At 39.4% G+C, this 27834-nt stretch overlaps 1 protein-coding gene across 3 annotated transcripts in view; it reads left to right on the top strand.

The window, feature by feature from the left end:
• The window catches only part of LPP (LIM domain containing preferred translocation partner in lipoma), a 662184-nt gene that overhangs the window by 531211 nt on the left and 103139 nt on the right, over positions 1-27834 (top strand). For all 3 annotated transcript variants that reach the window (XM_029939645.1, XM_029939646.1, XM_029939644.1), the window contains one exon: positions 22082-22251. In XM_029939645.1, the coding sequence (XP_029795505.1) occupies positions 22082-22251 (170 nt within the window). The remainder of the gene's footprint in view (positions 1-22081; positions 22252-27834) is intronic.

Raw genomic sequence — 27834 nt, 5'->3', positions numbered from 1 at the left:
AAATAAATAAACTGCACAGCTGAAGCAAAAATAAATAAATAAATAAATAAAACAACTAAAGTCTTGGTTTTTCATCTATGAAATTAGCAAAGATTTAGGAAAAGAAGCTACTCTCATTTGCAGCTGGTGGGAGTGTAAATTTGCCCAACTGTTCTGGGGAGTTATTTGGCAATATCTCCCAAGAACTTTAAATGTTTCATATCTCTCAATCCAGATAGACAGATAGATATACATATAAAGATAAATACCTATTCTAAGAAAATAAAAATTTAAACAAAATTTATTTGTAAAAATGTATTCTGAGAAACAATTTATAATGACAGATCCACAGTCTAAATGACCAAAAATGGGGATTTGTTTTATAATATATCATAGACCCCAAATGATAGGCTATTATTGAAGTAGTATGTTTGAATAATTTAATATATCTAGAAAATGCTGTTTTTGAGGGGAAATAGATTAAACTCTTGTGTATTTGGTATAGTCAAATTTATGTAAAAAATATAGAATACAGTCTTTAAGAGAACACGTATTTTAAAATGTGAAGACTATGGGGTGCCTGCATGGCTCAGTCAGTTAACCATCTGACTTCAGATCAGGTTGTCATCTCATGGTTTGTAAGCTCAAGCTCCATGTCGGGCTCCATGCTGACAGCTCGGAGCCTGGAGCCTGCTTCGGATTCTGTGTCTCCCTTTCTCTCTGCTCCTCTCCTGCTCAAGCTCTCTCTCTCCTACAAAAATAAACGTTAAAAATTTTTTTAAATAAAAAATGTGAATACTATTTCTCAATAGTCAGATTATATGATTATAATTTTTTACATCACTTTCCTTCATTTTCAAATTATCTGTAATGAACATGTGTTATGTTTAGAATCATAAAATACTTTTCAAAAAAAGAAATACAGAGCTAATTAGCAAAATAAGAATGTAGAGAGCAAGAAAAGGAGATTGTGAGTGGGGAAGTAAAGAGATCCATAGCCTAAGTGTCAGGGGCCCTGGATTCTAGAATCCAGTGAGATGGGTTGAAATTATTTCTTCTGGCTTGAAGATTCTATGAGATAGTATTTTACTAAGAGCCCTTACTAGTGTACCCATGGGCCTGCCAATCCTGGTAGACAGACAAACACCCCAGATTAATTTCCTCATGGATGAATTTCAGAACTCCTCCCCAGTAATCACCCCTTTTCATTCTACTGGAAGAGAACTAAAACATTACTCATGCCACATGCTTCCTTCCTACTTGCCCTCAGTTACGAGATGGGGGAAGAAATGTTTGGGGTCTTAGAGTTCTACACGCACACACCACTTCAGCACCCAACGGATTCTTGACTGACGTTCGCTATGTTTTTTTGTTGAATATACCCATCATGAACTTTTGAAATATTTAGTAGCCTTAGGAAATATGGCAGTGCCCTCTAGGTATGGGACCGAAAAGTCACTATGCAGCTTTTCCGACCCTGTGATTCAGACTGAAATGGTAGTCACAGTGTCTAGGAAACCCTTAGTTGAGAAAAGTCTGTGCTGCTTGCATTGGTCTTACAGTTTAGCCTTCATTTTTCCTCTTTACAGGCCAACCTGCCTTAGTCTCAGATGTGGTCTGTCCCATGTAATCAACGTGTCCTCATTTGTTTTTGTTTCTTATTCCAGACATAAATTGAAATGTTTTGTCTGTTATTACTCCCCTGTCCCACACACCTTCTCCTCCTCTTCTCTTTTCCCTGTCTTCTACATTTTGCCATTATTAGTTTTGATACCTACACGGTTTTGTTTCAGTAGAGTCCTGTAATGCAATTGTATTCTTAGTCTACCTTCTTGATCTGTTACTATAGGAAAATGAAATTTTATAGCAAATAAGTCCTCAACAGTGTTATTTCCAAATGATAAGAATCAGTTACATAGAGAATCTACAGAATCTTTGACAATAACAGCAACAGTAAAGGTGGTACTTACTTATGTGCCCAGGCACCATCCAATGTTCTTTTGATGCACTGACCTATGTAATTTCCACAGCAATTCTAATTAAATAGGTCCCGTTATATCCATGTTTTACAGATGAGGAAATTTATGCCCAGAGAGGTTAGGTGACTTACACCATGAGACACAACAGGCAAGTTGACACAGCCAGGTTTTAAAGAGACAGTGACTTCAAAAACCTTGCTATGAATTGTTTTGTTTAACATAGTAATATAACAAACTATCTGGGCAATTTTGTTCTACCCTGCCAGTGAACTCGGAGCTCTTTTTAGTAGTACTTACAGAGGTACAAGGGCTCCCCATTTCTAAGCAGTTACTTGATAGGACGTAGGCTGCTTTTTAATAACAAATAAAAATAATTTCTTAGTTGTTACACCAAGCTTTCTGGTGTATCCCCTAACTCTTAATTATGAACATTTAATTGGATCCCTCGTGCTATGCATATTTGACTTTTGTTGTGAAAATTACATTCATTTCATTCCTTCATTTGACATGGCAAGACATAATTCCTATAAACCAATTAGTGATACACCTTTCAACTTTTACTATGAGAACATTAGCTGTCATAAGTATCCAGATCCTTTCTTGCAAAGACTTGCTGTCCTAATTAAGTTTTTTAAAAATTTGTCAAAAATGGTGGCGTGTCATTGTATACACTTATTTGAAATCTTCCTGATATCAGGCTTTGACTGGGATCCACATGGAATATATAAACAAACGTGCCTAGGTTTTTGCTGAAAAGGTTCTTCAAGATCTTGTGAGGGAGATGAGACGCATATATAAGTGCCTGTGGTACAAAATGAATTAATATGATTGCCTGAAAAGAGTTAAAATCTCGGTAATAATTTGAAGAAGGGAGATGCTGTGTATACTTTGGAGATACAGAGAAAGGCTTTATGAGCAACCAAACAGAAAAAGGGGCCAAGGTTTTAAGCATGCAGTTGACAGAAGGGGAAACATTGTAGTATTCATTAGAAAGAGAGAAAGAAAGGGAGGGAGGAAGCAAAAAGGATTTCTCACCTGGCTTCTGGGAGAAAACAGTATTTGACACAAGTGTTGGATAATAACATGTAGTTGTGACTTAAAAATGGGATGCAGGGCATCCAGAAGGTAGGACTAAACGACATGGGGGTTGGAAAACATGGAGACTTGAGAAGCAAAAGTCATGAGGGAAAATCACTTGTTCCCTGTAAGGTGGAAGGATCTGTCCTGGTTCTTAGGAGATGTACAGGGATCACATTTATGGTCCTACAATGAAGGACTTTAATTACGAAGTGCGCATCAATACATAATTCCTTAAGAGATGGAATTCCAGGGAAACGGGGGAAAGGTGATAAGATAAATCTAATTAATTCTTCAGAGTTGGTTCCCATCTAGGAGAATGGGCTTGTGTGTTACTTCAGGGTCACACACATCTTTGATAAACCAGATCTGTGTGGATATAACAGTATTATCTATGAGCCTGTTAAAGACCAGAACTGGCAATAGCCCTGTGAGTTGTGATCATCCTATCTTTATCTCCTGCTAACGACCTGTATTCAGAGTAATCCTTTAAATGATTGCTTACTAATAATGACTGACAACAGTGCCATTTTAGAGCAATCTCTGAAAGTTGCTTCTTAGGTCTTCTGTATCTCACATTTTGTGAACCTAAATGATCAATGACTATCATTCAATGGCCATTATTGGCTTGAGTTTGCTGACACAAAAGAATTCTAAAAAATTTGTCTTTTGCTCCTGAGGCTGAATATCCACAGAAATCAGCAGTGTTGTATCCATGTCAACCCAAAGCCCAAATATCCCCCATATGTACCAACAGACTCTATAAGGCAATTCCCTCCAGGTAGTCATTATGAGAGCTAATGTGGACATTAACACAGGCACCATCAAACCAATTACTCTGTTGCTGTGGTTTACTAAATGTTGCTTTTGCAGTAGGGGCTGTGTTACCTAATGGGCTCTGAACTTTAATTTGCTCATGATAACAGTGAGTAAATGGGTCTATCTGTGGACTTCAGAATACCCTTTCACATTTTAGATCTGCAAATAAAAAGTACAATGTTTCATGCTTTGCTACATCCATAGTTTCTATTAGAGCATACCAAGCCCAGTATTTGACACCAGTTTTCATAAAGAGAAATTATATTAATTGTGTCTCTTTCCTTTCACATTAATCCATTATGAATATTTTATTCCGGAGTTAGAAAAATTACACTCACTTATTACTGAAGAACATTTCTTTATAGGGAGTGCTTTGTACTTTTAAGACCTCGTAACTTACTTTAAATATTTCAAACACGATAAATGGCAAGAAATGAAAAATAAGCCTGAATTCATAGGGTAAGGACCATTTACAAGTCTTTTGTCTTCAGATTACGATCATACAGTTAAACTTATTTGATGTGCTTAGCAGGTTGTAAAATTCATATCTTTCTGTGCTGATCCATGGGAGATGACTTCATCATAATGAAACACTTTTAAATTTGATTTTTGTGAGTTGCAAAATGATTATCATTTTCCCCTACTAGGAAGAAAAAAGTATTTTTCTTTGTTGAGCATCAAAAACCAGATACTAATTTTGATCTCTTGACAAAATGAAAAATCTCTCTGCCGATACTCTGCTACTTCTTAGTTTCCATGACCATGCAAAATTATTGGCTTTAGTAAATAAACACATTTGGGCAAAAACATTAGTTTACTTCAAGATGTATACAAATATCCTTCTGAAAGAGAAAGTAAATAAAAAGATATAAGCATGCTTTGCTTATATCTTTTTGCACCATCAGAAAAAAATCAAAATATTAGTTTTTAATATCTTCATAGAGGAAATACATAAAAGAAGAATGATATTTTTCATAATATTTTACTTCACCTAAAACTTTGAAAATTTAGGGCAAAACTTTATGGAAAAAATACTAGAGAACCTCCTTCGATGCATTTGGGTCCACTGAGCTAATCAAAATGCACTTTGAATTGAGGAATCCCAATTGAAAGAGAGAAAGGGAGGAAAGAAGAGAGGAAGAGAGGAAGTATATAAGAGAGAGAAAAATTATATAATATAATTGTAATATGTGTATATTTATGCCTTTCTTTTTCCCAGTGCTCCACTATTTGAATTACTGTAGCTTTAGAACAAATCTTGATATCAGGTAATATTCATGTAATATAAATCATCCAACTTTGTTCTCCTTTTTCAAAATTGTGCAAACTAATCTGCTGTGTTCTTTGCATTTCCATCTAAATTTTACAATCAGTTTGTCAATGCATGCCAATAAAATCTGGAAGGATTTACACTTAATAAATCAAATAAGGAAGAAATGAAACTTTAATAATTTTGTCTTCTAATACATGAACATGGTATATCTCTCCCATTACTCTGATCTTTAATTTACTTTGATTCTTTAATAACTTTGATTCTTTAATTTCTCTCAGCAATGTTTCTGGATTCTCACTGTAAAGGCCTTGCACATTTTCAGTCTTAGACCTAAATGTAAAAGCTAAAATATATAACTTTTATAAGAAAACATAGAAAATCTTTATGATGTTGGGGCAGGAAAACATTTTCTAGAGAAGATACAAGGGAAAAAGTTAAGACAAGAAGGGGAAAAAGTTTAACATCTGCTTCCCAAAAGATGTCATTTAAAAAACAAAACCATAAGATATATAGTGGGAGAAAGTAAGTACAGTATATATGTATCCGGTAAAAGAATTGTGTCCAGAATATAAAATGAATTTTTACAAAAAGAAGAAACAGTTTGATTAAAAAATAGGCAGAATATTTTTGCAGTACTATCATTTTATTTTATTATTATATTTTTAAATTTAAATTCAAATTAGCTAGCAAACAGTGTAGTCTTGGCCTCAGAAATAGAATCTAGTGATTTCATCACTTACATATGACACCCATTGCTCATTCCAAAAAGTGTCCACCTTAATACCCATCACCCATTTAACCCATCCCCCCAATCACCTCCCCTGCAGCAACCTTCACTTTGTTCTCTGTACTTAAGAATCTCTTATGGTTTTCCTCTCTCTGAGTTTTTATCTTATTTTTCTTTCCTTTCCCATATGTTCATTTGTTTTGTTTCTCAAATTTCACATATGAGCAAATTCATATGATATCTTTCTCTAACTGATTTTTTTAGCGTAGGACAGTACCTTCCAGTTCCATCCACATCGTTGGAAATGACACGACTCCGTCCTTTTTCATCACCGAGGAGTATTCCATTGTGTTTATCTACCACATCTTTATCCATTCATTGTTTGATGGACATTTGGGCTTGTTCCTTAGTTTGGCTATTGTTGATAGTGCTGCTATAAACATTGGGATGCATGTGCTCCTTTGAATCAGCATTTTTATATCCTTTGGATAAGTACCTAGTAGTGCAATTGCTAGGTCATAGGGTCATTCTGGTTTTAATTTTTTGAGGAATCTCCATACTGTTTTCCAGAGTGGCTGTACCAGTTTGCATTCTCTCCAACAGTGCAAAAAGTTCCCCTTTATCCACATCTTCACCAACATCTGTTGTCTCCTGAGTTGTTAATCTTAGCCATTCTGGCAAGTAGGAAGTGGTAACTCATTGTGGTTTTGATTTGTATTTCCCTGGTGTTGAGTGATGTTGAGCATCTTTTCATGTGTCTGTTAGCCATCTGGATGTCTTCTTTGGAAAAGTCTCTATTCATGTCTTCTGCCCATTTCTTCACTGGGTTATTTGTCTTTTGGGTTTTGAGTTTGGTAACTACTCTATAGATTTTGGATACTAACCCTGTCATTTGCAAATATCTTCTCCCATTCTGTCAGTTCCCATTATTGTTTATGTTTCCTTAAAGACCTAAATGTGAGATAACAGCAAAACCCTACAGGAGAAAACAGGCGGCAACCTCTATGACCTAGGCAGAACATTTGAACAGACTCTTTTCTAAATCAAATATAGAGAAAACCAAGATGCAAAGGACAATTACTCTAATCTTTAGTCATCAGAGAAACATAAATTTTAAACCCTGTGAAGTACATCTACACATTGATTTGAATGGCTAAGACTCAGAAGAATGATATTCTAGTTACAAGGTGTCAACTAGAAGATGGAGAAACTGGAATTCTCCCACATTGTTGGTGAGGATGCAAAGTGGTACAAGCACAGTTTGGTAGCATCTTAAAAAGTTAAACCCATATTCACCATAGGCCCTCACCTTTTGTCTTCCCATATATTGACCCAAGGAAAATAAAAACTTTTTTTCTCTAGAAAGACTTGCATACCAAAATTTTAGCAGCTTTATTTGCAATGGCCAAAAACTGGAAAAAATGTTTATCAAATGTTTATCAATAGGTGAACCAACAAACTGTACTGTATTTTTTATAGCCAAATGCTCCCCATCAGTAATAAGAAAATGAACTTCTAATGAGTATAGCAACATTATGCTGAGTGAAAGGGGCCAAATCCCTTTCTTTCCCCCAAAAAAGCATATGAACCATATCATTCCATCTTTATTAAATCCTAGAAAAGGCAAATTTTATCCATAGTGGCAAGGAACAATCAGTGGTTTTCTGAGGCTAGGGGAAAGGATTTACACTAATGGGGCACAAGGGAGCATTTTACAATACTGGGAACATTCTAGAATTTGATCCTGGCTGTAGTTACAAGGACCTATGAATTTATTAAAATTTATTAAAATTCACAATTTAAATGGGCTCATTTATGACATGAAAAGTCTACCTTAGTAAAGTTTATTATAATAAATAACAAAAAATACATTTCATCATTTAAAAAAACGTGGCCAAGGTATATTTGAATTATAGCTGTTGGCTTTTCATCTTGCATGAGTCACAGTGCATAATGTCATAATGAGTTCTGGTTTGGGTTCCTTTAAAGGAGAGAAAGAACTTAAAGACACTTGTGAAACATGAGTGTAGAGTTCTTCACAGTGTTTAAGCTTTTTGTTTTTTCCTAATCATTTAAGGTCACTTATCCACAACTAACTGAACAATTTACCTTTTTTTTTTTTTTTTCCCTAAGCAAAATGTCCTTATGGAACTTTCCCAAAGCATTCAATTTAGATGTTATTTTTAAAATTAAACATTTTCACTCTTTTATTCATCTATATAATAGTTAATTAGATAGTAAAATTGCAATAACAAATTCAAATAGTATGATTTCATTTGGGATCAAATGCAGCTGATCTCGTAGCAGGTTGGAGCAGGAGGGCTGTGCTCACAGTGGTTTGGGTTGGCTGTGCAGAGACAGACAAGTAAGCAGGCACTGATGTGAACATTGAGAATCCCCAGTTTGACACAAATGCCTGACCCATAGTAATTCCTTAATACTGTGTAATTTGAATGTTTACCCTCTATATGAAGTATCAGTAGCCTTTAGGATTGGCAGTTAGATGCTCAATAAATATTAAATTGAATTGACTCATGGAATTCCATGAGTTATTCCTTTATTCCTTTATTAATTTTTGGCTACCCTATTTTAGAAGTTCCTTTGGACCGTGAGCTCCACAAAGGCCTTCTTCTTGCTCTATCTGCCATGTCAGCCCACAGTAGTTACTCAAGAAACATTTTCTGGAAGCATAACCTCGGTGACTCTGCTGCCTGCTCAGGAGTCCTGGGAACAGGAATGGGTTTAAAACCAGTCTCTCCTAATACCTCTTTAGTACTTCATTAAGTAGGCAGGTTTCTTAGGTAATCTTTTTTTTGTCTGTAAATTCCTGAAAAACTCTTCCAAGGAAGTAGATGGCTTACAGATGAAAGCGGTAAGGGGTTCTGGTCGGTCACCCCTCCCTACCTTCTTCCTATTCTCAAGATTCATTGTAGCTGAATCCTCAAGATCCTTAGGGTTCTTCCGAGCCCATTCTTAAAAGCTGTGATTCTGGTTGTCACTCTAATTTACAGAAGAAGGATCTGAGGCCCAAGATGATTAAATAACCTCTCCAAGGTCACACATCCATGTCTCCACTAATACCACTGCTTTTTCAACCACTCTTCTGTCCCAAGCTTGCTGTGTCCCATGGATAACATTTTCTATGTTTACATTGTTTTAATTTAATAGCTATCTTTTCTTTCCTTTAAGATACACTGTGCTTCCATTTGTACCACCTGCAGCAAGCTAAATTACTCCTTGGTGTTTACACCTTTCAAATATATATAGACCGTCCTCGTGGCACTCCTTAGTCATCCTGCAGCCTCGCTGTGTGTACATATATGGCTCCTTTAATCTTCCTCGAGTCAGTCTCTCTCGTCCTTTATCGTGAGCACCATATTCTACTCCCTACTGCCTACAAGAGAACAGTCTGCGTATATTCCAGATGGGAAAAAATAACCCCAACATGTTGTAACAGGGGGGAGAAAAACACACTGATGAGATGAAAGGAACAATCTACAGGTTAATTAGTAGTATGGCCACAAATATGTGCACAGTTTTGTTTCAGAAATAAAGCAAGCTGTATTTGTTGTAACTATCTCTTCTTTGAACTTAACAGAATGCTGATAATGCCAAGCTGTGTTTACAGTCCAAATTTTTGCTAAAGACCTTCAACTTTGCACTCCCCCTGTGTAGTATCTCTTGCCCAAGACAGAACTACAAATAAAAGCACTTAGCAGGAGCTGATGCAAGAGCCCATCATGGAGCGGATCTGTTTTTGTGCAGTTTCTGTGGATTTATATGGTTTCTGGGAGATCTCCCTATAAGCCTTCGTAAGGAAGAACCCTTATGTTATCTCACCAGTTATTAGGCACTTGGGTATTAGTCATCCTGTAAAAATTAAATGTGTTTACTGACTATGATCATCTAAAAATGGAAACTACATTAGTGCAAGAGGATTCTCCCAGAAATACTCTGCTGACATAAATAGAACATGCCTATTACCCTGTTTCTTGTTTCTTTTATTTAATGGCTTTTATAGTGTTTCAACAAGTTTGCGGTCTTGAAAGGCTGTCCAGCGACCACCACTGAATAGGTTCTCCTACCTTCAGGCAGGCTTACTCTAATTTAGCTGAGAATGAAAAATGAAAGCTTAGGAAGGTCTTTAGAGAAACGCTCGATTCCATGTATACATCTTATCAGAGGAGATAGGATCTGCCCTTCCCAGGTATGTGGCTCCTTAAGCCAATGATCCATTTTTACAAATGACACTGCGTTTTACAAACACTGTGGTCCTGCAAGTGGTCCTTCATTCCCACCCTGATCCTTCCTGTAGAACTTTCTGAGCCTTTCTTCTGCTGTTCTCTCATGATCTCACAGGGCTCAAAGCTCCTACAAGGTAGAAAGGCAGCTTCTCGCTGTGTTCTTGTTATGAAACGTTGTGCCGCACCCAGAAATGATAGCCAGTGGAGTTTATTAGAATGAAATTGAAACTTTTCTACTTTTAAACCAGTGATTCTGCTAATCTGAAGGTGCCAAAGAAGGGTGGCTATTTATTTCCTCTCCCACACAAAGCAAGATTGTGAAGGAACTTATTCTCTGAATGAAAGGGGAGAGGGGAAAAGTAGGAACCTTCTCATGTTTTATTCAGATGTTAACAAAGAAAATTGAGAAGTGTGGTTTCCTTAAAATTGACACCATTTTTATCCCAAACATTCTGGTAAGTGATAGCAGATGACTATTCAAGCTTCTTGAGAGAGTGAGGGGATTTTTTTTTTTCAGGAGCAGAGTCCCAGCGGGAAGTATTACCTAAAAGTAATACGCTAATTGCTTTCAATCTTGCATATTTCCACATACTGTGTGCATACATACATGTATTAATAACTGTTCCCAAGACGTCACTCTAGCACTCAGCTCAGTGTTGCTATGCAAGTGCCAGAGATGGAATCAATGCAGACTGCAGTTTAGCAACGAGAATCTTACAGACACGCGAGGGCGGAGAGGGAGAGACGGCCGCAGGTCTGAGATTTGGTGCCTGGGTCTCCCTCTGAGCTCTGAGGTAGCATCATGTGTCAAATATTCATGGCATCCATCGGCCCACTCCACTGAGAACATGAAACGCCACTGCGAGCATGTCCAAGGAGCTTAGATCCTGAAAATCTGTCTACCTACATCCAAGACAGCATTCCTTCCATCTTGGGGATTTGGACAGGAATTCCTTAGAATATGAACTCTGGATAAAAGCCCAGATATACAAGTACATTGTGCTCTATTGTGCATGTGATTTATACCATCATTCATAATAAAAAGGAATTTTACAGCGATATATCTTGGAGGAATTCCTTATAGTTTGTTGTCATTTATAATTTAATATCTGAATTCCTCCTTGTAACCCTTTGAGTCACCTAGGAATGGGATTCCTGTTGAGGTACGTAGGACCTACTGGCTCAGGTGGATGAAGTCGCTTGCCCAAAGCCACAGGCTAGATAGATGATAGAGCCAGGATTGGAACCCAGTTCTTCTAACGAGAGATCTACTACTTATCCCACGCAGGTGTTTTTTACCCTTTAAAAAAGTAAATAACAAAATAAAGTGGAAGCCTCTTTGCAAGGGAATATTATATGTGACTTTGGTGTAGAAAAATGAATCAGTTCAGACAGGGTATGGTCAGACAGGGAGCAGAGCCTGGCCTTTTATGGCCCCAAAGTACCTCTGCAGAATCCACTACCACACATCCTGCTGCCATTGCTCTGATTTTGAGAACACCGGATGTAAAACTCCAAAACATGTCAGGGTGTTTCAGACACAAATAGATTGATTCTGCTGTTTCAAAGTGTAATGTAGTTAACTTTGTTCTGGAATCATGCAGGAGGCAGCCTCATGGACTGCCATGTCCCACATGATGCTCCCATTTACAGTGAAATTTTACCTACCGTGCTGGGAGAAAGGCCTCATGCTCAGGCAACAGCGCCTACTAGTGGGGGAACACTTATATTTGAGGGACTCACCCCGGAGATGGTTTGGGCAGCTAGACCACTGATCTCAGAGGCTAAAGGCTTCTATCCTGGTCTCATCTCTTCTGTCAAGGTCTGGCCTCTCCCTCAGCCTTGGTTTTTACATCTGTAAATGAGGTTGGATCTGATGTGTTCTATTTTTCACATGTTCTCTCCTTCTTAGACTTTTAAATCCTTTTAACAGTGTCTTAGGGGCATTTCAGCACCAAGTGGAGAAACCAAAGCTGGGGCGTGGTGTCCCGTGAGACTATCGCCCACCTCCGGGGTCAGCGCTGTGTATGTACGTAATGGGGGCCAGTTGGACCAAGTCTGAATTCCAGCTCTTCTGTCCCAAGTCATGCACAAGATTATTCTCCTCGGTTCACTCATTTGCTAACAAAGGCTAATTGCCTTAGATAGCTTTGGTTATTATAAACTTCAAACAACATGTAAATGATGATGTTTTATGTGAACCTGCAGGATTATCTCGATCTTGATATGTCAGAAATTTAAAAGTAATGCTATTTATAACTTCCATCTTTCTCTATTTGATAGCATCAAGTGAGAAAGCATGTTTAATATTATAAGGTACTATATCCGTATAAGAAGTGCTTGGTAACATCATAAGATCATCATGGCTATTTGGGGGCACTGAAATACAATAGCTTTAGCAGGGCACCTCGGTGGCTCAATCGGTTAACCGCCCTACTCTTGATTTTGGCTCAGGTCATGATTTCGGGGTCGTGAGATTGAGCCCTGCATTGGGCTCTACAGGCTCTACACTGACAGCGTGGAGCCTAGTTGGGATTTTCTGTCTCCCTCTCTCTCTGCATCTCCCCTCCTTCATCCAAATAAGTAAACTTTAAAAAATAAAAAGAAAGAAATATAGTAGATTTAGATATACCCTCTTGAGTTACCTCAGAGTTAGATTTGCTCTTAAATAACCAAAATACATTTGGAGATTTCCCACCACAGAAACTATGATTGGCTGGGCAAATTAAAGCATTTTCAGCCTGGAATGGAGCTTAAAGGAAATGTAGATTCCCATGAGAGATACCATAGAGCAGATTCCAATCATAAATTAAAAATAATCGTTGCAATAGCAGTTGTAACTGTACTAGTACATATTGATTTTTTTTCTGTTAATGGTTCAATCACAAAATGAATTTTAAATATAGGAAAATAGATTAAGAATTCAGAAGAGGAGGAGCACCTGGATGGCTCAGTCAGGTAAGCGTCCAACTTCGGCTCAAGTTATGATCTCACAGTCTGTGGATTTGAGCCCCGTGTCAGGCTCTGTGCTGACAGCTCAGAGCCTGGATCCTACTTTGGATTCTGTGTCTCTTTCTCTCTTTCTCTGTGTACCCCCACTTGCTCTTGGACTCTCTTTCTCAAAATAAAGACATAAAAAATAAAAAAAAAAAGAATTCAGAGAGGGAGTATGAAAATGTCCATGTATAAAAATTAGGTTGAAGAGAAATCTTGGCTTTAGTCAAAATAGATGCTGATATTCCCATCAGGGATGTTGTAAGGTTTATACAAGCTTCCTGCCAGGCCGGATGTTTTTAGGAGTCTTGGAGTTCTAAAGCAATAAGCCAGGTTAGGGGACGGGTTAAGTGGGCTCCAAAGCCAGACTGGTGAATATAAATCTTACATAACTGCCTCACAGATGCAGCTAGCTGTGTCTCTAACCCCCATATTGACTGTCCTCTTTTTTTTTAAGTTTTTTTAATGTTTATTTATTTTTAAGAGAGCAAGAAAGAGACAGAGCATGAGCGGGTGAGGAGCAGAGAGAGAGGGAGACACAGAATCGGAAACAGGCTCCAGGCTCTCAGCTGTCAGCACAGAGCCGGACCAGGGCTCTGACCCACAGACCGTGAGATCATGACCTGAGCCAAAGTCAGAGGCTCAACTTACTGAGCCACCCAGGTGCCCCTTGACTGTCCTCTTTAAAGGTAGGTCCAGTGGCACCTGGGTGGCTCAGTCAGCTAAGTGTCTGACTCTTGGTTTTGGCTCAAGTCATGATTTAATGGTTCATGGGTTTGAGCCCCACATTGGGCTCTGTGCTGACAGTGAGAAGTTGAACTTCATGGCCGGTAGTGAAGACAATCATCACCATCTTCTTTTTACAGAGGCTGAGAAAATGTTACCGCTATACAATGCTTAGCCCAGAATAGAGACTTTGTAAGTACATTTATTGAGGGGCCGACAGAATGGCTAGAGAGTTGACTGAACCAAGACTACCTGATCCTTGCACAGGTCTGTTTATTGCTGATTTTGAAAACAAGTGCCCTCAGGTTCTAGAAATTTAGGAAACATGTCCAGGTTCCCATAGCTAGTGGGTAACAAAGGCAAGACTCGCAGATCTGTCTAACTTCCTTTACATCTTTATATTTAACTTTGTCAAAGGGCACCATGTATTACATGCAAAACTGTGAAGCAGTGTTTTTTTGGGTTTGCTTTTGTTGCTGTTTGGCTTTTGCTTTTATTTGAGCTGCTTTTCCTGAGGATGGAAGTTGCCAGAAAGTTTGCCTGACATTCACTGTGCATGCATGTTACGTAGTTCAGTGGAGGTTGGGACCAGGGTGCACGGTGTCCAACTCATGCTTCTGTCAACACAACTAAGAGCAACTTACTAGGATGTAAGCACGGTAGGACCAGAGCTTTGGTCCCAACTGTCATCGCTCTGTAAGAATTCTCTAGGACAAACTATACTGTGGAACACATAGACCTGCAGTCCCTTTTAGAGCAGTGGTTCTCAAACCCACTGCACGTTAGCATTGTTATTTCAGAGCCCTGCCCCAGACCAAGGAAACCAGAATCTCGGGAAGTGAAGCATGGATATCCGTATATTTTTTAAAAACAGCTTTCCTAGTGGGAAACCAGAGGTTGAGTTTCAATACTTTGTAATTTTCTCTGAAGGACCCCCATCTATTCTGATCTCCTACCTACAGCAGATTCTGATGTTCACTGAGCACACCCAAGACTTGGGAGCTAGAGAAGAGGTGTTTGATCGGCTCTTCTTTCCCTGGGCGTGGGAATGGCCCACACTCCAACCCAATGCTGAAGACATTAATAAACTGTACTCATAGAAAAATATATTGATTAAGAAGATGGACTTTAGAAGTCTGCCTGCTTCCTGTCTCAGCCCCACTTCCTTCTGCCTCTGAGACCTTGGCCAAGTGATGTTACCTCAGATGTCCAACCTATCAAATAAAAATAGGTAATCATTATAGTACTATGAAAGAATGTGTGTGGAGTGCTTAGGACAGTGCCTGGCGTGGAGAAGAAGGCATAGTCATTTTCTTTTATATTTTTGTTACACTTCTTCACAATGCATCACAATTAAGTCAGCACAATATGTTTACTTTTGCAACCCCACGTGGGACTCTTCCTCCCAAACCACCCCCTTCCCTGAAGATCCAGCCCAAGAAAATATGTATCTGTACATGAATCAGCTCATGACTAGTCTTCATAAGGACTTCCTTTCATCAGCAGGATTCGATCTTCACTCCATCTGATCAGGTGTGTGACCCAGGCCTTATTCACCCGCTCCTGTACTGTTCTCTCTGACGATTGGAGGATTTTTCATTTGTCTTGTTACTTTTACTTAAGTTCTTGTTTTATACTAAAATGTTTCTTACTTTGTCTCTCCCTGAAGGCTTCCTCTGTCTACCACTGGCCATAGTGCTATAGCAGCCACTGCTCCTTTGCTTGCTGTGTGCGTGCACACATGCATGTGGGAGAGCGTGCAAGCACGTGCGTGGGGAAGAGAGAGAGAGGACCATCTGCCACCTCCTTCCTCCCACCGAGTGCCCAGTGAATCTGCAGGCATCTCAGCCAGGACCATCTGAGCTCCGGCATAATGAAATAGTACAATACAATTATATGTACACAGACAGGGCAAGGAAATTAGGTGTGTCCTGCTGTCTAGCTTTTAACACATGATAAGGACTCCATTATTCCCACACCTAAATGACACTAACCATAGGAGAATGAATATTGCTGCGTTATTTAAAGGCAGAGTCCAAGAAAGTAGAAAAAAACTAAATTTGGTAAGGTGTGATATGTAATATCACACCTTAAATGGTGATCAGTTGACATTCTCGACAGGTTCTGTAGTATTGTGTAAGGCCGTGCGGCAGGGCCGTGTGATACATTCATTTACAACACAACATTAGACTTCGGTCCAAGTGCTTCTAATTGATATAAGTGAACTTCTTTCTCTGGTTCAGTGATGGCAAATATGAGAAAATTTAGCTGATTCTGTGCATGTATGTTATCAATGAGTAGAAAGCCATGGAGAAGTCTTCAAATGAAGACGTAGACAGCATTCGCGTGATAACTCATTGGTGGAAAGCAGACTTTTTCAGCCAATTTATTAACAATCTGTCCTGAATGGTTCAGAATGCAAATGGAACAAGCCTATTTGGGCAATGCTCATCCAGTGTTATCCTGATGAAACAGTACAGAAATAGGTACCCCTTGGAACAGTGGCTCGACTGGCTGAACATTAGAATTACCAGGAGTGCTTTTAAACTTCCAATCCTAGGACATCCCGCCTCAGACCGATGAAATCAGAATCTCTGGAGCTGGAACCCAGTCATCCGTATTTTTTTTTAGGTTCCCCAGAGTATCCAGCATATTGGCAAGGTTGAAAATCACTGTTGTAGGACTTAAGTAGTTTAAAAAACAGAGTGTCTGTTACTACATGTGCTGATGCTACAGGATTCTATAAAATGAAAGCTTTAGTGATTAGAAAATGCCATCATTCTAGAACCTTCAGTGAATGTCGGCTCGACCTGTCATATAAAGAATACAAGCTTATTCTATTATCTTTTTCCACCTTCGGCGGAAGATAATTTCTGAATCAGCTTACTGGAGGCTCTGCTTTAAGAAGATAACTCCAGTGGTCGCATGTAGGGTGAAATGGAACAATCTTTTTGTTTCTAGGAATACTTTGCCTTGACTTCATTACCCTGATATAACCTTATTGATTCAACTTTTCAAACAGGATTTCTTTCAGAATGTTTTGAAAGCTGATGTATCCTATGATCAGAACATAGGGTTTCAATTCATTATGATACTTAGAGAATATTACTTTTGCTTGTGCCTAAAATTTCTATTATAAGTCAGATAGTAAGGAGGACATGAAGATAAATGTGACCCAGCTTGATGTCTGCATACATTTTCTATTTTACATTTAATGGTGAATAATGCAAAAGTTTGAAAGGATCACCAACTTTCACAATGGCTATGAACATTCTTTATCCTACCTCAGAAACAAGCAGGGTTTGTAAAAGGGGGCCTCTGGCCTCTTATAGTAATGGTGCAAGGCTCACATGAAAAACATTTTTAAATAAAACTTTTTATTTTCACATTGTAAAGGAAATACATTCACATTACCAAAAGAGAAAACTGGAACCAGCAAATATGAAAACCTGTGTCCTACTAATCTACCTCCCCTGCTCACCCTGTTGATTGGCCTGTAATATCACTCTTCGCCCTTGCCCTTCCTGAAAATGACATAGTCAAATTCTGCATAACCTTCCAGATTTAGCTCAATACTAAGACTTCCATAAAGCCCCTCCATTTATAAGAGGAAGTGAATCTGAGATACTGGAGCAGTCAAGAAGCCATTGCAATGGCCCATGAAAGATAATGGAGCGTGATTTAGGTAGTAGACATGAAGCAGATAGAACACTCCAGAAGGTTGCTATAGTTGGGACAGGGAACTGGGGGAAGGACCCATAACTGTTTCCACAGTAAATAAATATGAAGCTATATGCTTAGCAAACAATAATACATAACCAAACTTTTTATTTATGTATGTTTTGACTCAGGCATCTTGATTCACTGTCAGAATTCTCCTCAGACGGTCTGACCCTCTGTCATTGGATTTTTTTAAATTACTGTGCTAAGCTTTGCCAACAGGCTCCTCCTACCAGCTCTGGGTCTGAAGTTGAGCTTCCTACCGGCCCCTAATAAACTCTGTTTCCTTCATGCTCTAATGCCTTCAAGTCTGGTACCATTCCCCCTGGTTTCTTCTCATTTAAAAGTGCTGAGATGCTTGTCCAGAAGATGGGCATTCAGATTGTGGTATGCTTTTAATGGTGTGTGGTGTAAGCCCCCCTAGGGGCAAGGATGAACTATGCTTGAGTGACTTTCTCTCCATTGTGAGTGCTTTCTTAAAAGGCATAGTTTGTAAATTTTGTTAATGTGAAAAGGGAACATTCGGGCACCTTTTCTGTCCTGCTGATGTGTAGGGCTATTTTTATTTTTTGTTCTTCGCTCTTTTTCTGGGCTTGTGATTTTAAAGGTGCCAGACTGACTGCCCTCCCCTTGAGCCCGTGTCCCCGATTTCTCCCAAGAATAGGAAAACTACGGGAGGCAGCAGAGCTGGTCATGTCTGGGTGCAGCTATTAGCCTGACCCACTCCGGAAGAATATTCTCCAAACTATAAAGGAGAAGATTGTTCCTTATGAATACAGCCCATCTGCCTTCATAGCTGAGAAGACAAAGCCTTGTGCCAGCACCAAGTCACTGCGGACGTGTGGGATCCAGTCAAGCCTAGCCCACTCATCCTCTGTGGAAAAATCTAGAATGTTGTTCGCTCTCCCCTCTCCACCTATCACAACTCCATCCTCGAGTTGGGCTCAAGTGCCTCTTTTTCCACAAAACCCTTGCTAAGGCCCCTGTCACATACGATTTTCGGTCCGTGTCTCCATAGCACTTTCTCCTATGGCACTTGGCACCTTTTTCCATGTGATTGTAGAGTGTGCATGGTCTTATAATGCCTATAAAAGGCAGACCACGTCTACTCCATTTCTGCTTATCACGGAAAAGCAGAATATAGTACTTTGAAAGAGTAGATACCTCAGAAATGTTTGTTGAACAGAATGAAAATTGCAAAGCTTTTCTTTTCATCCTGATTAGGGGTCTTCCCTGATCTTTCTCTCTAATCAGTGACTTAGATTCTCTCCCTGATCCTCAGGGAGAACTAACAAACTCTCCATAAACTATGTAGACCCGAGCTCTTGGGTTCCAGAGATTGTACTATGGGTCTGCCATAGTCTGGATCACAATCACTAACTCCAGCTGCTTCCTAGACCACCATGACATTAGGCAGGATTCTTCTCGTTTCCCCAACTGCGGTCCACACGGCACTGTGTAGTCCCTGGTGGACTATCAAGGAACCCAGTTTAATTTTTTTTTTTTTAACATTTGTTTACTTTTGAGAGACAGAGAGACAGATCATGAGCATGGGAGGGGCAGAAAGAGAAGGACACACAGAATCAGAAGCAGGCTCCAGTCTCTGAGCTGTCAGCACAGAGCCCAAATGCAGGGCTCAAATCCACAAACTGGTGAGATCATGACCTGAGCCGAAGTCAGATGCTCAACCGACAGCCACCCAGGCGCCCCATCAAGGAACCCAGTTTAAGGTCTAGGAAGGAAAAGAGTAATAAATAAAAATAATTCTGTTGACCTGAATTTAACATATTTGAAATGTAAATTTACAGTTTCACACACATCCAATAGGCTGTTAATAATCATCCTATTCTTAAAGATTGCACATATATCACAAAACCTCTGTTGATTGGTGTTGTTTGACCAGTTTTCACCAACAGTACCTTTCAACTCAGAGTATTTTCATGTCATTAGTATGTTTTTTCTTTCTTGTTGATGCTAAACCTCTATTCTTAATGATCACTATTGTATTGCATTGTTTCTTTAGTTCACCAGAATAGATCAGTGATTCCAACATGACTCAATGAAGGCAGGAGAAATAGTAATAAAGATAATACCATAAATACCACTTCAGATTAATATTAAAAATGTAAATTTTTGTGAACAAGGATTCCAATGTAAATATTGGAAGCGAATCTGTATGTTGTGAAACATATGATGGGTTTGCACAAGCAGTTGAAACAGAAAAGTTTGAATACTAAACTATGCTAATGACTCTTTAAACATTATACTTTATGAATTGGTGATCCATTTTCCTATAATCCCAATGTGTTTTCTGTAATGAAATGTCAGCTAGTGGCATGAAGTTTTAATTTTAGCATCAAGTTCAAACATATCACAGTGAACTTTTTAGTAAACCAATTAAGCCAGTTTTTTTTTCTGAATAATCACAAAACAAGAGCCATGTGCAATAACCTAATTTTGTTACTAAAGGCAATTAAGTTCCAAATTTTAAAGGCACCTTTCTAAGATTATATATCTCATAATAAAAACATGTACAAATTGACTCTTGAGTGGGAGTTTATAAAACAAGCCACAAGGTTTATTACAAAAGTTTTTAGGGGCACCTGGGTGGTTAAGTTGGTTAAGTGTCTGACTTCAGCTCAGGTCATGGTCTCATGGTCTATGGGTTTGAACCCCACGTCGGGCTCTGTGCTGACAGCTCATAGCCTGGAGCCTGCTTCAGATTCTGTGTCTCCCTCTCTCTCTCTGCGCCTCCCCCACTCACTCTCTGTCTCTCTCTCTCTCAAAATAAAATAAAGACATAAAAAAATTTCTAAAAAGTTTTCACGCAATGTCAAGAATATGATATCAAGACTTTGTAGTGTGAGCTACAGGGTGACAGCTCAGTTTCCAGGAGTTTAACTCTTTTTCTAGTACTTGATATTTCTTGTTCATTTGGGGGAAAATGATCTGTCATTTGGGTTAAATTTTAAAAATACATGTGAAAAAAAAAATACATGTGAGTCCTGCAACAGAACATATAGAAATATTTTCTCATGCCAATGCGACCAGAGAGGATTAGAAATATATTTGCCTCTTTCCTCCCAAGTTGAAACATTTAGCCCTCCTGTTTTTAGGTGTGAAATGGTTGTCAATCCAATGGATGGAGTGCTGAAAGCAGTCTTCAGTGAGAAATCTCTCCATCCTGTCAGCTCTGTGTTCAATCCTGATGCACAAAACTAAACAGAGGCAGAACAGCCTCGTGGTTAAAACCATGGATGCCAGAGCTAGAGTCTTTGGACTTGAATTTTACTAGCCAGCTTTGTGACTCAGTTTCCTCATCTGTACGATAAGGATAATAACAGCCCTACGGCATAGGTGGTTATAAATATGAAATGAGTTAACATGTATATAAAGCACCATGAAAACGCCTGGCACATGGGAAACATGGGGTTTGCTTACAGCTTATGTGTCAAAGCCTGCAGATTCTTGCTGACCTTCCCAACGACCTGTAATTATTTGTTAAGACTTATAGAAATAGAGACTAAGAAAGAAAACTGGATGTGGATTTGACCTCTGGCTCAAGATTCCCATGACGGAACCAGATAGAGATACAGATTGCAACCAGCACAATGCCTCACACCGACATAAATATTTGTCTTCTGTTATGTTTTATTGTTGCTATTTAAAACAATGAATATTTTAAAACTGAAATCTGATGCCCATATGTGGTCCAGATGCCCCATAAATCAGTTTAAGAATGCTGAAAGTTTACAGAGCCCTGGGCTGGACAGTGACAGCCTGGACCATTGGGACCCCGACCAGTACAAGTATGTGGAACCGTTGTAGGTGTTAGGGACATTCAAACTCTGATCACACTTGGAAGCAATACTAACTCAATTGTAATAACTTAAAGGGTGTCAAGCGTAAGAGGAGACTTACTTAATGAGGCCCTAGAAGACAGAACTGGAACTACCGGGTAGCAGTGAGCATGAGGAAGCAGTCTGGCTCAGTATGAGAAAGAACTTTCCAGCAGTCAGAGCTGTCGGGAAATAAAAGGGACTCCCTTTTGATCTGTCACTGAGGACTGGATGCAGAGAGCTTTTACAACCTGGGCTTTTGTGGAAGGAGCTGAAGTTTGAGTTTGGACCCAATTCCCTCACAGTCTAACTGGACATGTAGACTCTCTAAGCAGAAAGACTTTACTAGGCTGTGCCTTCCACCACTTCTGTGCTTCCACCTACTCTTGTGCATGAGATTGGAGGCACAGCACTGGCCTCAACATTTGGAGACCTGAGTTCTACTCTGTCACTTTCTGTAGGTCCTTGAGCTACGAGGGTCCACTTTTCACTGCCTCCTGTAAAATCTCCATCGTGGCGGCCTCAGAGGGGTTAGTCCTGGCTATATTGGTGATCTCGTGCCTGGGGACGGCAGGGGTGGTGGTGTCAGTCCTATTGCTGCCGCTGCCATTTGTGAACCTGCTGTCTCCTCTACGTTGGCTACTTAAGAAGGACTGAGGGTGTTCCTTGGTGTGGTCTTAGCAGTCTATCCTTTTTTCTTGCAGGCCGCTGTGCTCGCTGTGGGGAAAATGTAGTCGGTGAAGGGACAGGATGCACTGCCATGGATCAGGTCTTCCATGTGGAATGTTTTACCTGCATCATCTGCAACAACAAGCTCCGAGGACAGCCCTTCTATGCCGTGGAGAAGAAAGCCTACTGTGAGCCCTGCTACATTGTAAGTTCAGACCTGCTCTGCCACTCCTCCTGTGCTTTGCAAAGATGTCTTCTTTGGCAGAGTGCCAGTCATTCCAGATAGAATGTAGCCATCGGATCTTTATTTCCCCCCAGATTTCAAAATGTGTGAGTGTGTGTAAATTGGAAGATCTTAACTTTTGCCAACTGTCCCCTGTTCATATGAGGTCAGGAGGGTCTGCTGTGAACTTCACCACTTTGTGGCTTTCAGGCGTGTAGTACAAGGTCGTATATCACCCACCCCCTGAACATCAGAAGGTTTCCCATATCATGCCTCTGTTACTGGATCTCACACTACATCTGAATCTGCCCGTAGTGGTAAAGAAACAATGCAAGGTCTCTGGACTTGTCAGTGCACTTACAAACTCCTGGGCCCTTTAATCACCTCTTATCCACTCATAACTTTTCTTACCACCATACCCGGCAGGTTTTCAATGATGCAAATAAATAAACCTTTTATTATAGAGGGAAATGACTTTTGCTTAAAGGAAAATGAGTAGTAATGCTGACTGAGGTAATAATTGGGGTTTTCTTAAAGAACACAACAACTATATTTTAATAACATAAGTAGGTGGCTAAAAAATACACTCTTCATTTTTTACCAGGCTATTTAAGTACACTAAGCTACACACACACCAGAAGTGAGATCAATTTGATGAATGAATATAAACTTTCTTAAAACTTAGAATACATTTCTTTGCTATCTATCTGGGTAATTTCAATCTGCTTAGCACTTTTAGTGGAAAAAAATAGTACATTTTTACAAACCCACAAAAGAAGCCTCAGTGTCCGGTCGTTTATACATAAAAGGTGCTTTGGGTGCAAGGTCTTGGGAGTTCTACACAGCCTTGCAGGTCCCCAAGGTTCAAGTTCATTGCAAAGTCCCTGGCCTCATTGGTATCTATCTTCCTGTGACCTGATGGCTCTCACTCACTGCAGCCCTGGAGTCTCTGTCTTACAGATCTGAAAGTTTGTTAAGATTAAGATCTTGAGGGATTCAGTATAGGTTTCCATCTCTTAGGTTCAATTGTATTCCATTTTCCTCCCCAAAGACAACTGAAACATATAGAGCCTCATAATAGTGCCACACAATCCTGGAGCTTGGAAATTTAAAAAAAAAGTCATTTGTCTAACTCCTCTTTTTAGAAGTGAGAATGCAGACACACAGAGAGGAGGAAAATGACTTCTTCTGTTCAATCCTTGGTGTCAGAGCCAGGGCTATATTCAGTTTTTCCCACCCCTAGTCCCGTAGTCTTTGCTGACACCACACTTTTAGCTTGTCTAGAACATAAACACAAATACCATAGGGTCCTCTTGATCTCAGAGAGCAGTTACATATGAGGGTAAGACCAGTGAACCAAAGCTTACTTCTTTAAGGGAGAGTATTTCTTTTTTTTAAATTTTTAATGTTTTATGTATTTTTGATACAGAGAAAGACAAAGCATGAGAGGGGGAAGGACAGAGAGAGGGAGACACAGAATCAGAAACAGGCTCCAGGCTCTGAGCTGTTAGCACAAAGCCCGACACGGGGCTTGAACCCATGATCGTGAGATCATGACCTGAGCCAAAGTCGGATGCTCAACCGACTGAGCCACCCAGGCACCCCAAAGTAAGAGTATTTCAAATACCACCCTTTGAAATCTTTATTGAAAAGAGAAAATTACAGAATCCCTATCTTTGGTGGACAGACTGCATGGGCTGTTTTTCACAATGACTTAGGAACCCCCCTGCCCCCTGCCGCCCACCATGAAATTCTTTACTGCAGTGAACTCTGTGACGATGATGTCAGTCTCAGGCAGCACCTATGGCTGTGTGTCCTTATACAAAGTGACTACTCCGTGTTTTGTAGCTCTTGTGTCTATTTTCCATCCTTTTTTGGGGCTGCATTGTAGCATCTCGCTACCATTCTGGTGCTGCGGTGGTAGCTTCCTTCATTTTTTCCTGTATCTCCTAGAGCTAGGAATGGTGAGCAGTATTGGGAGACAGGATAACATGGTATGAAGAACATGACTTGACTCTGATATCATCACTCAATGTTTCATCTCTTTGAGAAAGTTACTGGATCTTTCTAAGTTTCAGTTTCCTCTAAGATATAATGGGGATGATTTCAGGATTTTCCCCAAAGGCCTATGAGGGCGAAATGGGGCAATCGCTTGGCCTGCTCAGGGAATGATAATGGAATGAATGTTATTCTGATATTAATTTTGGTAAGATTTGTGACATAGGTGGTACTTCTGAATATTGGGCTGCAGGAAATTGTTTTAACCCCTCAGACACACCCCTGTCCCATTTTTAAATGCTTTTCTTGCCCTTCTGATTGAGTCATAAGACTGGAAAAAAGTATAATCTGACTCAGTTATGGGTTTCTACAGCATGTGGGCTCAGGTTTCGATCTCCATGCCAGGCATAGGATCTCAGTGATTCTTCAGAGAGGAGTTTCTTATTTACTTTAGGTGCCTGTAACTAGATTGAGCTTATGACAAGGTAGAGTATCTGGGAGGCATTTGATCACATCCTTGGAAGAGCTCAGTGAACTCAAACAATAGAAATTCTGACCATCCCTTTTGACTTTCCCTCCCTCATAAGAAATGTTAATCAAGATTTTGCTTTATGAGGCCCATTCATGGTGCCTCAAAAATGCAATTTAATTCTTATCAGAGTTCAGTTACGCTTTATTCAGAGACCCTTGCTCCATATTGATTTCAGAGTTCAGTGCAGCCCTCAAGCTCTTGGATGGGTGTTCTAGCATTTTAATTTCTTTTTTTGTTTGTTTGTTTTATTTATTTTTGAGAGAGAGAGAAAGAGACAGCATGAGCAGGGGAAGGACAGAGAGAGAGGGAGACACAGAATCTGAAAACAGGCTCCAGGCTCTGAGCTGTCAGCACAGAGCCTGATGCGGGGCTCAAACCCACGAACCGTGAGATCATGACCTGAGCTGGAGTCGGACACTTAACCGACTGAGCCAGGCAGGCACCCCTAGCATTTTAATTTCTCTGGGACTTTTCTTAAATCCAATAAGCTACCACACTGGCAAAGTAAAGAGTTTTCTTTTGGGAGTATAAGGTGAAATGCGTTGGTGTTGAAGACAGAGTGTATAGTAAGGAGAATCCTAGGGATGTGTGCATGTCTCTTCGAACCAAAGTCCTTGGAACAGGAGCACCTTCAATGGCATCCAGTCAAACTTCTTCTTGTCCTGTTGGTGGAAACTGATGTCTGAGTGACATCCTGTAGAAAGAAAGTGCAAAAAACCCAGGCTCTGGGCCTCAGTCAGTGTGGTGGGGTTTTCTTGTTTTTTGTTTTTCTTTCATTGTTGGAATCAGACTATTCAGGATCGTGATTTAGTTCATTATTTCTGTGTAAACACCACCCATGTTCAATGCTCTGAGTCCACCAAGGAGATCCCCATCTGATATAAATTTAATATATTCTTGCCTAAGTAGATTATTAACCAACTTCGATCATACTTAAATTAACCATTTACATAATTTGGAGGGAAGATATACCAGTTAGGTCTTCATCTTTGCTTCAGTAATTATTCATATTTTCTTATTGTCTCTTGAATCTTTAATCCTTGTATATATATATATATATATATACCTGTAATTAAATCAGTTCAGTTCTGTAAGGCATTGTAATTCTCTTTAATGATTTTTATACATGTGTTTGTGTTTTCTATTGATTGACTTATTTTAAATACATATATGGCTTTCCATTGTTAATAGTCTCTATTTTTTTTTTAGCTTTTATCTGTTTAATTTTACATTATGTTTGCATTTTAAAGCTATTTGCCCCTAGGAGGTTTTTGGGTATTTTTCATTCTTTCAGTATTGTAAATAACATGCCTATAAATAGCTGAGTTATAATAGTAAATAGTTATTTTACTTTGAATTTTTTCCTTAGCATAAATTCTTTGATTTATATGACCAAGTTTACTTGACAGCACTTTGGAGGACTTTTGCTAGAGTTCTTTAGAAAGACTGTTCAAATTCACAGAACCATCAGCAATATGAAACCATACATTAAACTTTAACCTACCCACTATTGAAGAGGTTTATTTATACTTATTTTGAACCAATTAAATAAGTGCATTATGTAATTTGTTTGTATAGTTATTAGTAAATCAGTGAGATGCTTTTCTTCTTTGGTTATCTCTTAACAGCATAGTTTGGGAGCACCTGGGTGGTTCAGTTGGTTAAGCATCCAACTCTGGCTCAGGTCATGACCTCGCAGTTTGTGAGTTCAAGCCCTACATTGGGCTCTGTGCTAACAGCCCAGAGCCTGGAGCCTGCTTCAGATTTTATGTCTCCCTCTCTCTCTCTGCCCCTCCCCTGCTCACACTCCGTCTCTCTCTCTAAAATAAATAAACAGGGGCACCTGGATGGCTCAGTCGGTTAAGCACCCGACTTCGGCCCAGGTCATGATCTCACAGTTTGTGGGTTCAAGCCCTGCGTCAGGCTCTGTGCTGACAGCTCAGAGCCTGTAGCCTGTTTCAGATTCTGTGTCTCCCTCTCTCTCTGCCCCTCCTCCACCCAGGCTCTGTTTCTCTCTGTATCAATAATATATATAAAAAATTTTTTTTAAATAAATAAACTTTAAAACATATATACATTTTTTAAAAAGCTTAGTTTTGATTATTCTTATGGATTTGTGTAAATGAACAGATTAAAATTAAGATCACTAAGCTTCCTTGAGAAGTAAGGTCATGTAAATAGGATGTATTGCCTCTAGTCCTTGCTGTCTGGGTGTGACCTTGGATAAGTCATTTAGTTTCTGAGTGCCGGTATCATCATTTATGAAACAGAGATATTAACTTCTTCCCTGCCTTCAAAGAGTAGGAATGAACACTTGTGATATTTTATACATCATGAAGTTTTATACTAATATAAGGGCTTAATCCATTAATAACATTATTATCATCGCTCTTTCCCTTAGCATAATCTGATACAATTTAGAAATTCTCTATGTTTGGGGTAATTTCATAGCTGCAGTTGCTATGGAAATACTGAAATAAATAGATGTCATAGAAGGAATATGAGGACATATATGAGAAGAAGAGGTTCGTGCTTTGCTTAAGAAGATTTTTATGTTGGTATGAGTATGAGGGACAGCATCCATGCCTTCCACTTAAGAGTTCTTCTGTCCTGAGTGAGACAGGTTTGCCCACAAGTATAGATTAATAGAAAAACTGCTGTGTTCTTAGCATGACCAAGGAGTCTGGGCCGGGGACACTGCACATCTGGAATTCTCAGATACTCAGTCTGTTTACGAAATGGCAGCCAAGGATCTTCCCCTAAACTAGGGCTTTTACTCAGAGTGGATCACATCCAACTTCTAACTCTCCAAGAGTGGAAGTTGGTACAGACATTTTTATTAGTTAAGATCCAAATGATTAAAATGCCTCAGGAAATAGGAGGCCAACTCCACAGGAGACTAAACACTCTAATGTCCCTGAATTTGACATGTTAGTGGCCAACATTGTAGCGGCCTTTGGCTCTAAATGGCTCCAGTTAAAACCTTCAAACTTTTCAACCTACATTAGGTGGTAGGTTTTGTGCCTCTGCAGGAT

The sequence above is a fragment of the Suricata suricatta genome, chromosome 5, assembly GCF_006229205.1.
Source record: "Suricata suricatta isolate VVHF042 chromosome 5, meerkat_22Aug2017_6uvM2_HiC, whole genome shotgun sequence".
In the NCBI taxonomy this organism is placed as follows: domain Eukaryota; kingdom Metazoa; phylum Chordata; class Mammalia; order Carnivora; family Herpestidae; genus Suricata; species Suricata suricatta.
Note: the sequence above shows the minus strand (reverse complement) of the source record. Positions and strands in the feature narration are given on the sequence as shown.